Raw genomic sequence first — 13,472 nt, 5'->3', positions numbered from 1 at the left:
TACTTCAGATAACAGCAATGCTGTCCACGACTCACCAAACCATTCACGAAAAGAGACTCTTGTCATGGCTCTATCACCAAGACTGAATTCAGTTCGGTTAGGGGGGATCCCCACCTCCCCAGTGTGCTGGCAAGTGTGGTAGGGTGGGCCACAGAAGCCCTCAGGAATCAGCATGATTACCTAATCTGCAACCTCCTTTCTCCTTCTCGTCCCCTGCCGGGGTAGTGTGGTTAGAACAGTCTGATCCTTGGCAACAGTTGACGTCTATAAGACCACAAAAAGACGAAATAACCAGGAGGAACTACATAAATTAATCGAATAATAAAAAAGTACATTTTTTTTTTTTTTTGCAAAAAAATTATTTTGGTTTGGTGATGTGGGGTCATGACCTGGAGCTCTGGGTTGTCTGTAACTCACTATATAGTCCAGGCTGGCCTCAAATTTGTAGCAATCCTCCTGCCTCAGCCTCTGTAGTGCTGAGATCAGTCTTGGGCCACCAGACTCAGGTGAAGTACCTTGGATGACAACAAACAGAACCGCCTATTACCTCAACAGAAGAGTACTATGACCAAGATGGGGAGCCACACAACACACAAGAGAAGGAGAAGCAAGCAGAGTTTCTGGGAAGAGCAGAGAAGTAAGCAAGACAGAACTCCTAGAAGCCACCAACCAGTATGTCAACATTTAGGAATGGTCAGCTCTTCGGTTCAAAAGAATTTCTATTTCACTTTGCTTCTTTCTGCTCTCCACTTTTTGCTGTTTTTAAAAAGAGGTCTCCTGTTACCCAGGCTGGCCTCAAACTTGTTATATAGCTGATGCTGGCCTTGCTCCTGGGTGATGGGGCTAATAGATGTGAACCAAGCCATCTGGTTACTATTGTGCTCTCTTTCTAATAGTTGCATTCAGTTTCATCAGGACACGGGAGGCCTTTAGATAAGACCTACTGTTTTACTCAGTCTGTTTCTCCTCTGTAACGGAGTAGTGGGAGTAGGTGATCTATGAGCAGGTGTAACTTGGTTCCTAGTTCTGGGACCGAGAAGCTCCACTGCGCGGTGTTAGCACCCGCCCAGCCTCTGGTAAGGGTCTTTGTGCTACCTCACAACACAGTGGAAGGGCAGAATGAAGAGTGAGTGTGTGTATCCGAAAGAGACAAAAAAATGTGACTGTCAGGCTTGCCTTCTCACTGGATGACACACCCAACCCGCCTGAGAAATGCCTTGATCCCTCATAGTGACTTCCACAAGGTCCCGCCTCATAGTACCCCCCGCAATGGCCATCGAACTTCAACCCAGGTTTCAGAACGGACAGCCTGCATCACTTACCCATACGGTACTTCAGCTCTATCACCATTTTGCCTTCTCTGGATAACTCTGTAACTTCACACGTATAGTTTCCCACGACGGCATTATGCTTACTCATTTTCAAAGAGGCATCGCCCTTCAGTAAGTCTGAGACGGAGATTTTTGCGCTGGCAAAGCTAGTCTCTACAGTAGAGTTGTTTTTGCTCCCGTCATAGATGAAAATGTACGTTTTGTTTAACTTCCACTTGACATACATTTCTTCAGTGCTCTGTGCCTCCCCATTGAGGACGATGCACGGGATGATGACAGTCTCATTGCACGACGTGTATTCTACAGATTTGACTTCACGTATGAGTAGCTGAGCTGAACCTGGAAATCAGACACATAGGTATTTCATTATAATCTCTGTGTGTGTGTGTGTGTGTGTGTGTGTGTGTGTGTGTGTGTGTGTGTGTGTATTATACTATCTTAGGTGTATTACAAACCCTTAAGGTAAAGAAAAATATTTCAATTGTTCATTTACACAAGCAGGACAGGAACAAGGTGAAAAACAGCCACAAGTTATTTGCACACCAGCTGGCAGACTGGAACTTTTTTTTATTCAGTCTTAATAATACAAGGTATACATTACCGTGCTTTTGAGGGATAAATCCACCAACTGTGTTGGGAAATGCAAGGAGTATTGAAAGTTCTCAAGTAATCATATCTGCTTACTGACATATGTAGGAAAATACTGGCCTTACTGGGAACATTCCGAACAAAAAACTAAGTATTATATTCAAGCTCAACTTCTATACACTTCTAGATGGAACTTGCTAAAGTGATATGAAATTTATCTCTACACTCAGGCTGCATAACCAAAAAAAAAAAAGTGGCCAGTTCTATTATACTTTAATATACAAAGCAACTCGAATGAATCAAATCTTATCTTTCCAAGAGGATGGAAAGTCTCAGAATACTAACGAGGGGGAAAAAATGATCTCAGTGGCTATTTCCCACTGCAAAAGGGAGAGTCATAGACATTTTGTATGCAAGTCTCAGAAAGGATTACACACAATTGAATGGCATTTTCCTACCCCGACATTTCATTGAATCTACAGAACAATTTTGAAATGCAGATTACAGGTATTTCTTCCTCCAATAAACCATAAACTACTCAAAAAGCCAAGAAAGAAGAAACCAGGAGCAGATGCTGCTAACGCGTAGTGCACACTCATCGGTTCTTCTCAACGGCATAAGGCACCAGGAGCAGCCTTGCCCTGGGTGCCTGAATGGCCAGAGTAAATGCAAGGCTCACCATTCAACTGAAACAAGATGCAGAGTTACTCCAACTGTATGAGAGAACTTGGCCGTTTATCAAAGCTCTTATCGAAGTAGCTTGTTGACTTTTCCTTCAAAACCCAAAGTACCAATGAAGATAAAACATTAACTCTGTTAATTTTTAATACTTCCTCCTTCTATGTAAACCAGAAATAAAAACAAGGGCATAAGATGCTACTGTAAGAGTGTAATTATTAATAAATACCCATCCAGTTGAATATAAGGGCATACACTGGAATACAATCTGAACTGTGTTCAAGAAAATTCAAGCACCAGTCCCCTGCCTGGCACACTCTGGGGTGTAGTCATTCATTTTACTAGAGCATGGTTTAATAAGGAGGATCAGAGCACACATGGTGGGTGGCTTCCTAGAACACCGGGGAGCCCCATGGGAGAAAACATCTAAGAAATGCTCCCTAAGCAACACCATGCTGCACAAACACAGGGCAACAGCATAAAACTGGACACTGTGCCATCTACTGTAATGACTTTGGCCTTCTCAATGTTCCTGGCAATGTGCCACTTGAAGTAGCCTTGGGGCATTCAAGGCTCACCTTTCCCAGTTCTCTAGATTTTTAGCCACCCAAATATTAGGAAGCTCCAGGCAAACCTGAATGTCCAATTATGTTTTCTACACCCTTGGAGTTTTGAGTTATTTCCCTGGAGAAAGAGCCATCACGGTGAGGAGCCATATCGAACAAAGAGAGATGGGGGTGGGGCGGGTGATGTCACAACTACAAAGGCAGGCAAGTATCAGAACATACCTGTGGGGATTTTAAACTGGACAAAGTTCCCAGTGTACCCTGTCAGTGGGTTCTGGTCACTCTGTCGCAGATCTTCTGCAATCATCAGATTCAAGACGGGCAATGCTTCCACTGACTTCAACTTGGTTATCTACCACTGTCGAAGTTGTTGGAATTGAGGGTCATGGACAAGACTTTTCTATAGAGATCCACATTTTGCTTTGTAGCTAAGTTATGCCTCATGGAAGAAGGTTCCAAAGAACATCACTTCAAAAATACTGACCAATTTTTGCTTCCATTAATAAATGCTTTCAGCACTCCTGCTAGCCTATAAATGTGTCTGCTCTACCAATTTGCCTTCAAAAGTGATTCTGTCTAATTTCTGATTTGTTCCTTAAGGATTAAAATTAAAATTCTGATGTATGTCCATTTTATAGCAGCATGAATCATTTCAAAGTTTAAAAATTATATTCCTATGAGTCATTTCAAAATTATTCTTCACCAGAAGACACAAGTGAATGGCTCAGTCATCCTGTGAGTTTTTTTTTTTTTGCCCAGAAGACCCCAGGTAAGAATGAGGTGGTTGGCAAACACTCTACAATTTTGTAACTTGTTGGAATAGAAATAGTTGGAGGAATACACAGGGTATTCATTGTACTGTATTCTTGCAGTAAAGACATTTTCGAGCTGAAGCAATTTATGCAGAATAACTGCTGTCAATAAAGTGAAGAGTACATCTGACCTGGTTAACCAAGGCAACCTTCACACCAAGAACTGGTAAACAACAGTAGCCCAAAATATCCCTCCAGAGGTTAACTTCAACTTCTTTATGTGAATACATGTTGAAAACACTGAGTAACATCATCTGATAGGGACTTTTATCCATTGCCCATTGCCTCTTGATGGAATAGCAAAGTGAGGGAAAAAAACGGCTAACCTGGGGTGTAAGTGACCATAAAAAATGAACATAAGAAAATTCACATAGATAAGAGGTGCTGTACTGTAGCAGTCTATTCCACAGAGCATGGAGACTTGGCCAAGGATGATGCCAGAGTTACAGGCCAATTACCAAATAAGCTGGGAGGATTAACTTATATCAAACGCCAAAAGTACTGGATGTCACAACTTGCATGAACACGGCGCCAACGGAAACCTCCCAAGTCGGTCTTGAGCACAGCTGCGCTGCAGCCGAGGTCTGATCTATGTGTTACAGTACACGTGCTCGGCTCAGAAACTTAAGACATGCAATCAGTAGTTGTTAAGAGTGACCCAGATGAGACACTGACAGGATGGAGGGATATGATAATGAAAAAAAAAGTGGGACTTATCTTGAGGAGCTTTAGTATTCTCATATGGGGACTATAAGCAGGTTATACAACACAAGGTCACAAGTGTGGCTCTTTTTGCACAACCAGAGTGCTATGGAGGGCAGAAAATCAACCTGCCTAGCAGGTTTCTAAGAAAATGTACATTGCTACCAGAAAACAGGAGATTTTCCTATACTCACTGCTCATCTGGGCCCCTAACGTTCATAAACATCCCTTGTAAAATCTCTCCCCTTTTAATGACTCTGAAACAATTCACCTTCTGCTTCTCAGCCTGTACTCTCCAGGTGCCATCTCTTCCTCCTTAATTGAGTCCTTCCAGGAAGCCAGAAGCTCGGAAAACTTCCCACATACACTTACCTGCAGCCTCGATTATCCATAGTTTTTTTTTTTCCCTCCCTTCCGGAAATGAATTCCTTCACTCGGAGCTCATTTCAATGGCTGCCTCTAGTCCATCATCTAGAGGACTCACAAGCTGCCAGCCTCCACACCCTCTAATTCCATTTATGGAGTGTTTAAGTTATCTTTTAATAATTCTATATATATATGCACCAAATTTAAAAAGCCCCACATACTCATCTCTCTTTCCCAGGACCCTAAGATAATGATCTGTGTGCATTTCTTGACCTCATTGCGCTCCCAAACTCTGTGTCAACAGGACGCCACTCTGTGCCCTATTACTCTACCATCACTACAATACTTGCTCAAATTACCAATGACCTCATGTGAATAATCTACTTCACAAGGTTCATTTTGTCTTGACTTCTCTATAATACTCGATCCAGGGAGCAGTTCCTCATTTTTTTCTTCTTACTTTGTCCCTCCATTGTTAATAATCCTTTTGATTAGAAAATTTCCTCCACCCTGCTCTACCTTTCAAAATCTAGTCTGTGGCTCTTACTAAATATTAGTGTTCCTAATGTGTGGTGGTTTTTAATGAGAATGGTTCCACAGGCTTCTATGTTTGAAAGCTTGGTCCCTGGTTGGTGGAACTGTTCGGGAAGGACTAGAAGGTGTGGCTTTATTGGAGGTGTGCCACTGGGGATGGGCTTTGAGGTTTCAAAACCCCAAACCATTCTAGTTGATTATTTCTCTACCTCCTGATGTCAACATGTAAGTTCTCAGCTACTGCTTCAGTGCCATGCCTGCATATTGCTATCATGCTAACAACCAGGAACCTCTTGCCAAGTATTCCCCCTTACTCCATTAGTTTTAACAATCAGCACATTTTCTTACTCAAACAGTCCCCACCTTTCCTCTCAACTGTAGACTTTACTCAATGGTCTGTTGTGCACTCCAGTGAGTTACTACAATTAGTTAAAAACTAATAATTTCCCCAAATTATATAACACTGTATTTCCCAATCTTCACCTCCCTAAAATATTTTACTAGTCAGTCAGACTTGGACCCATATATCAAGTTAGATTCCTATCTCTTTCTTTAGCCACAGAGGAATCTTGTTAAGCTAACCTATTCAATAGTTTTAAATGAATGAATTACACCCTCACCCTTATCCCTTGAACCACTGCCAGACTTCCAAGCTGGCTCCCTGCCTCTGTCTTCCATACTGTTCCATGCCAATGCCAATGCATTTTCCACAGTCCTCAAAATAACTGTTCTAAATGCAAATGTGTACTCCTTTGCCCAGTGACACCCCACCACCCTCGTTCTCAAGCCAAATTCTAAGGACGTTAGCATGGAAAACAAACAAGGTCCTCTGAGATGCTTTCCAGCCTGACATCTTGTACTCTCATTTCCAAAGTAATCTTCCATCAACAATGATCTTCTTGCAACCCCATGAATAGGCAAATGTGTTCCTATAAACATGCCTTAATACATACTGATCCCCAGCATAGGGAGGGCCACATCCTTCTCTGGGCATAGAGTGTGTGGTGCGGTTAAGAGCACACATCCACCTTGCAGCCAGATCCTACATCACAGCTGTAGAACCTGAAGCATCACAGCTGTAGAACCTCTTGGACTTCGGTGTTCTCATCTACAAAGCATGAACAGCAGTACTCACTGTAGATTGTGTGAAGATTTCATGAGAAGACGAACATGAGGCTCTCGCTGTATCACCTTTCACATACTTAGTTGTGCTCTTCTTATCATAGTATCATTGAGATGACAATTCCTGCCCCCCTGCCTGCTATCAACCATCACTCAAGTGCTGTTTTTACTGCTCTTTGCTCCCTATTCAAATGCTCTCACTGTACTGTTTTATGCATCTTTCCATTACTCTCAGAAGGCAGGAAGATGGCTTGACTGGTATCCTAAGGGTTTTGCAAGCATCCAGAAATGATTCAATACCTTCCTTACGAACGTAAACTTTAAAGCAAATATTAAAAAAATAAATGAAGGAAGGAAGAAGGAAGGAAGGAAGGAAGGAAGGAAGGAAGGAAGGAAGGAAGGGAAGTTTACAAGTCATAAAGGAAAGGAATTACTCTTCTTCTGTCAGGAGAATCCCCAATGCTTCTATCAACCTGTTTGTGGATTTGCAAGGCTGCATGTTATCATAGAAAAATCTCAAGTCAACTGCATATATGGATAAAAAAATTCCTCAAAACAAGCCCCATGCGTGTGCTTAAGAATGGCCTTAGGAAGGCGATCCCAAAGCCGGGACTGAAGCATGAGCAGGAATGTGTTGGGAAAGGAAGGACATGTGACTTAGACCACCTAGACAGTATGTAGCGAAGGACAAAATAACCGAAACAGCAAACAATTCAGGTGAGCTCTAGGAAAGGCGATGGGGAGGACGGCTGAGAAAACCCACGAAGGCTTCCTTGAATGTCAGGTTGAACAGTTTAGACTTGACAAGAGAAGGTTCAACTCGGGTCTATTTTAACTTAAAGATAACATTTGAAAGGGGGTTTGGGGGCAGGAAGGGGAGAAGAGAGGACCCATTAAGAACCAACTGAAACCGTCCAGGTAAGTGACAAGGAGAAAGGAGGCCTAAAAAAATTGGCATTAAAAATCAAAGCAGCAAAATCAACAGAAGTCAGATGTGGGAGGTGAGGAGATAAAAAAGGAAAAATGAAAATTGGAAACTAAAATAGTCTGTGGAACTAGCTGGTTGTAGATTAATTATATGGAAAAGAGGCTGAAGATTTAGGGGAGTTATCCTTTCAGGGCTTCAGTCTAAGCATTAAAAGCGCCAGTGGGTCAATGAAGTGGCCATGTCCAGTAGATCCCAGAATTTATGACTTTGGGTTTCAGAGGAAGGGTCAGAGCTATAAAGACTTGGGAATCAGTAGGAGCTTCGCTGGTAGTTGAAATTGTCGGCATAAAGAAGACCGACCACACAGGGTCCTTGTAAAGCCAACAGCAGAGAGCATAAGCTTGGGAATGGCAATATTCACGGGGACAACAATCAGAGAGAATAGGACAAGGGAGAGAGAGGAGCAGGGGAAGCACACAAAGCAAGCCACCATGCTAACATGGCAGACGTCAAGGCAGGGTTAGGGTTCCTACAGACAAAGGAGATGCTACCCCGCACGTTAAACACCCAAAAAACCAGCCGAGGACTGGAAAGCAGCTGCTTTCTATGCAAGGATGCCAATGGACGGGTGGGACCACGTTGCGAGCCTTTAAATAAACCTCACAGTCAGAAAGCAGAGAGAAACGTCCAACAAGTGTTGAGGTGAGGACCAGGGCAAGGATTTTTTGGATCTTCTTGGGCTTTGGTTTTCTTCTGTATTATGAGGTAAAACTTGGTAATGGCTGCCAGCTAAGGGGAAGGAGTCGACGGCCAGGGCAAGATCTAGACTGCAAGACTGGGGAGTAAGCTCTGAGAACAGGTCTCCGAGGTGGTGGATCTGAAGGAGGTGCAGAGAGGCTGTCATCCCCTTGGGAGTGTGAATGGGGCTTCTTTGGGGCGAGCTAAAAGAGGGGGCCATGAAGCTTGGTTTAGTAGTGTTCGGATGAACACCACCCTACCATTTTTCACAAAGGAGTCAGAAGTGAACTGTCAGCTTGGAGTGATGTTCACAAACGGGTTGAGGAGCCCCAATGGCTGCTCAGGCAGCTGACGCATCCACGATGAAAGACGTTGCCTGGCAGCAAGGAACCCTACAACTCTGCCCTCAGAACCGGACTCTGGCAGGAAAAACTTGGGTCTGAGACTAAAATGAAGTCAGGAGGGGAGAAGGGTAGAGTCCAAGCTCTCCTTGGTAGATGCTAAACATAAAGGTCAGGGGTCCAGTGGGGAGTCCACAGCTTAACTCAGCCTGACTCAAAGCAATCCTGCCCCATTCACTGGCCTTCAAGTGTCCTTATAAGAACAGAACTAGGCAACCTAGAATTACAGGGGTTAGGGCAGGTTGAAGCTGCTAACATCCTGCAGTCTGGCCTTATCATGACCTTCTGAAGTGTGCCAAGTGCCACTGAAAGATAAACGTTTTTTTTCCTTTCTATAAACCACACAGTAAGTTACTAAGATGCATACAAGTCTGAAGTCTGAAATATGACTCTGTGCCTTTAAGAGTCTGGTAGAGTATTTAGTGGAGTGCAGCATAGGCTCACACTTGCTAAAAATGAAAAAAGAAAAAAAAATTTTTTTTTTTTTGCACATGAATTCTCTTGACCTCCCTCCCCCCTCAAAATCTGGAGGCTGAACAGACTCTAAATCCTGTGCAGTGCACCATGGGTAAGGAGTGAAATATTCAGAGAAGGGTGGAGCCTCTCATTTCAATTTCAATTCCATGGAGCCAACCACAAGCAGGGAAAACTCCACATCTGGAGTCTTTGTCTTGGACAGCAGTTTTCAACCTGCGGGTCGTGATGCCTTTGGGGGGGGCACTTATCAGATATCCCTCGTATCAGATATTTGCATTGCGATTTCTAACAGTAGCAAAATTACAGTTAGGAAGTAGCAGCTAAAATAATTTTATGGTGGCGGGGGGGGGGGGGGGGGGTCACGCCAATATGAGGAACTGTATTAGAGGGTTGCAGCATGAAGAAGGTTGAGAACCACTGCTCTAGGGAAGTATGGGTGCTCTGTTCCCTACTTTTGCACTACAGCGAGTTTAGCAAAATTGAATCTACAGTTATTCTTGTTCTTTTTCCAATGAGTAACTGCACTCACATGCAAAGTGAAAGTAGCTTTATAATCGAGTATGCATTATATTAGACTGAGACACAGGCTATAAAAATGCAGCATTTTGTATTTTAACTAAATCTACGACAGCAGAAACCTCAAAGACAGGTGAAATAGTTCCCTACAAATGGCAGCACACTGCTGAAATAAAAACATGAACTTCAGTGATTCTGTATTTAGAACATGTACCAATGGAGGGAGGGAGGGAGGCACCCCTCTTTTGCCTTTAGAACATGGCCTTCCAAACTTTTATGAGCACTTTCCTGATGGAGTTAAGTTATCTGTCAAAACCCAGACGACAGCAGGAGGGTCCCAATGTAGACATTTAACGCAGTGCATGAGCAGGTTGCTCCAGGCTGCTGCAGCTGCACAGACAAGGGCACGTACCGAGGCATTTATTCCTTTAAAATGGCAACTCCTGCCTTAAAATCATGTTCTCCAAGAGGAAAGAAAACACTTTTACCTGAGCAGCTACATTACTGCTATATTTAGATAATAAAACATTTTAACCCAATCATGTGCATGCCTGACTTCTAAAAGTCACTTTGAACAAAGAAAAAAATCATTCAACCATCAAAGAAATTACTGGTTCATAGATACGGCTGACATTATTTACTGAAGGTTGTATTTACTATTTAGTGACTACCGGGAAACTGCTATCCTCTTAAAGGAAGTGTGGCTGGACATACAGGAAAGGGGTATACACATTCATTTCATATCCTGTAAACCATTACAGAGGGCTGCACTCGGTTTTAATTGGCTGAAGGGGGTGTTAGAAGTCCCCCTCCCTACACTCCCCTTTTACCACAGAGGTCACTGAAACTGTAAAGATTACAAAGACATGGCCCCTGGCTGCCCATTTCATCATAACTGAAACTGAAAACAAAATCAACTCCAGCACCAATGAACGTTCAAAATCCACGACTTTCATTCTCATTCTAGATTCTAAATCTAGCCTCCCGGGTCCCTTGATGACTGCGTGTGTTCTCAGACTGTTAGCATGTTTTCATGCATGTTCTTTTGAACCAACTACATATGATACACACACAAAAGTCTATTTTATCTTTGACAAACATTCACTTCCTGATTTACATATATCTAACAAGTCAAAAGCATAATGCCTGTATTTTGGGTTTGGGTTTTCTGGGTTTTTGTTTTTTTTTCCTAGTGCAAGTTCTGAATTTTGCAACTCCTTCTAGATTCAAATGTGTTAACATTGGACAAAATGAGCATTAATTAATCATAACTATTGGTAACAAAGGCCTAACACAATTCCTATCACCATAACTACCTTTCTGACAGTTTTGTTCTTTAATCTACTTGAAAGTCAGGCTTTTTAAAAAAAAAAAAAAAACCAACATAGTGTATGGCTTATATTTTTACTTTTCAGACAAACAAGCTTCATCCTCCATGGTCTGAATTAGTGGCATTTTGTTACAAATTTATACCTGGCTCAATATGAAAGCTCTCTGATTATACAACAGGTATCTGAAAACAATGTTACAATCATAGCGATGGCAACAATCATGGTAAAGATGACTGAAATCGAAGAATACCTAACTCCGACAATTTAGATACCACAGATCTTTATTATTACCAGCTACAACATGCAGGATGCTTGGGGAGGGGAAAGTGGTGAGCTGGGAACTAAGGGCATCTTGGAAACAGCTCCCAGATGCGGGCCTTTATGAGTGGCACACTGAGGTTAACCATCAGTTTAACGGTGAATTAATTTACCATCCTAAGACAAATTTAACATTTACTGTTATCCTTGCTTCAAGCCTGTTCTAAATCTTTCAAAAAAAAAAAAAAGTTCGCAGAGGAATCTACGGATATGAAGCTTGATGGGCAGTATATGGTCACATAAATTCCTATTCTTTCCTCAGCTTTTTACAGAGGAGGTACATGTTTATAAACAGCAAAATACTTTACAAAAGATGGGGAGGTGGAGTGCATCTCTGGCATCTAAGGACCAGTCGGCTGCATATGTGTTTTGATTCGTTATTATTGTCTTCAGACCACTGGCAACATCTGAGTAAATTCTAAAAAGACGTTTCCTCAAAGGAGAAAAAAATAAAAATAAAAACAACTTTCATCTACAATAAGGAATATATCAAAGTGCTGGCGGAGGGGGTGGCGGCAGCGGGGGTGTTAGGAGAAAGTATTTCCAGGAAGCTTGCTTTTAGGATTCAAGACAACAACCACCAAAATACGTGGCCAGAAAAAAAATCTTTGAAAAATGCTGGTTGGGAAATGAAAGTTAGGTTCCTCGCGTCCCCTCTGCTCCAGTGCTAACACGGTAGAGCAAAAGCCTTTCTGGTCGACTTCACCAAAATGCGCACTTCATCACAAGAGGCCCGGTCCTCCCACTCCAGTCCTTCAGTCCCAAATGCTGCGTGGAAGCACCGAGAAGGGAGAGAGGGGTACGAGAGGAGGGGGGGGTCCCTGGCAGCTGCCCCCCTCGCTTTCTTCGCAGTTCAGGTTTGCACAGTTGCAGTTGTTCCCAGTCTTCCTATGTGTGCGCACTGGAGAGTGAGGAGCTTCAGCCCGCTCGCCCCGGGGGGGGGGGGGGGGGGGGGGGGGGGGTGGAGAAAAAAAGGGACCACGGAAGGAGATCAGCGGAGGGGAGGGAGGAGGCAGGGGCGCCGATGCCCCGCGGGGCCCTCCCACGGTGGCGCTCGGGGTGCGCAGGGCCCGCGCATCCCGCCACCCTCTCTCTCCTCCTCTCCTCTCTGCTCTTCTCCCGGAGCCGCCTGACCGGCGGGGGTGCAGCCCACACTCCTGCGGGGGCGCCCGGGTGCTGCGCACCAGCCCGAGAGCCGGGATCCCCGAGCCACTCACCGCAGCAGCAGGAGCCCAGCAACAGCGCCGCCACCAAGGGCCACATCTCCGCGCCGCCGCCGCCGCCGCCGCCGCCGCCGGGGGGTCGCCGCCGCAGGTGTCTGGAGCAACCGCCGCCTCCGCTGCCTTCCAGGGAAACGACCGGCGAGCAGCAGCGCCGCAGCGAGCAGTTACAGGCAGCAGCGGCCGCCCAGGCTGCCCGGGGACGCGCGCGCGCGCGCGTGCCCGCCGCCGCCCCGAGCCCGCTCCCACGCCCCGCGAGCCGCGCACGCGCACTCCGCCCCGCTGCCTGGCTGCCTCTGCTCGTTGACGTGACGCCAGGCTCACACCCAGCTCTGGGCGGGCTCCGGCAAGAGAGCGAGCGCCAAGACCCGGCTTGCTCCCGAGAGCAGGGCGAGCTGGACTCCCGGCTCACAACCCCGCGCTCGCCAGTTCCCTTCCGGCTTCGTGTCCGTGGGCCGGCCTGCAAGACGGAGCGTGGAGCGTGGGACACATGCGCCCCCGCGCAGCCCGGCTCTCCCCCTCTCCCGCAGCCAGCTCACCCTGACCTCGGAGCCGCCCAGCCCCAGTCCTCCTCCTCCTCCTCTCCGGGAGTGGGCGCTGCTTCTGCTTTCACCACGTCCCCCCTTCCCAAGGCACCGCCTTCTCTTCTGCGGCCCTGGAGCCCCAGGGCGGGAGCTGTGATCAGGTCCAAGCCCCCAAGGAGGAGCCCCTTCCCTCTGGCTTCCCCTGGCCCTGCGCTCTCCCCCGCCTGACTTGGTCCAGAAGCGGTCCTCGTCCGTTCTTCTTACTTTGTTAGCTAATGTTTTCATCCCCTCCATTCAGGGCTAGACAGACAAGTTCCATG

The 13,472-nt window shown here is 45.3% G+C and overlaps 1 protein-coding gene across 4 annotated transcripts in view; it reads right to left on the bottom strand.

Moving 5' to 3' along the window:
- Cd47 (CD47 molecule) overlaps positions 1 to 13,157 on the bottom strand; it is a 59,665-nt gene extending 46,508 nt beyond the window's left edge. For 2 of the 4 annotated variants that reach the window (XM_052740843.1, XM_052740844.1), the window contains exons 1-3: positions 12,626 to 12,862; positions 1,323 to 1,670; positions 181 to 264 (exon numbers count right to left, since the gene is read on the bottom strand). In XM_052740843.1, coding sequence (XP_052596803.1) covers positions 181 to 264; positions 1,323 to 1,670; positions 12,626 to 12,671 — 478 coding nt within the window. In that variant the 5' untranslated portion in view covers positions 12,672 to 12,862. Of the gene's footprint in view, positions 1 to 180; positions 265 to 1,322; positions 1,671 to 12,625 lie in introns of all 4 variants that reach the window. The other 2 variants (XM_052740846.1, XM_052740845.1) reach the window with 2 other exon arrangements.
- Positions 13,158 to 13,472: the final 315 nt, after the last annotated feature.

The sequence above is a fragment of the Peromyscus californicus genome, unplaced genomic scaffold (assembly GCF_007827085.1).
Source record: "Peromyscus californicus insignis strain IS unplaced genomic scaffold, ASM782708v3 Scaffold_16__1_contigs__length_79575227, whole genome shotgun sequence".
Taxonomy (NCBI): Eukaryota; Metazoa; Chordata; class Mammalia; order Rodentia; family Cricetidae; genus Peromyscus; species Peromyscus californicus.
This window is presented reverse-complemented; position numbering and strand designations above follow the sequence as displayed.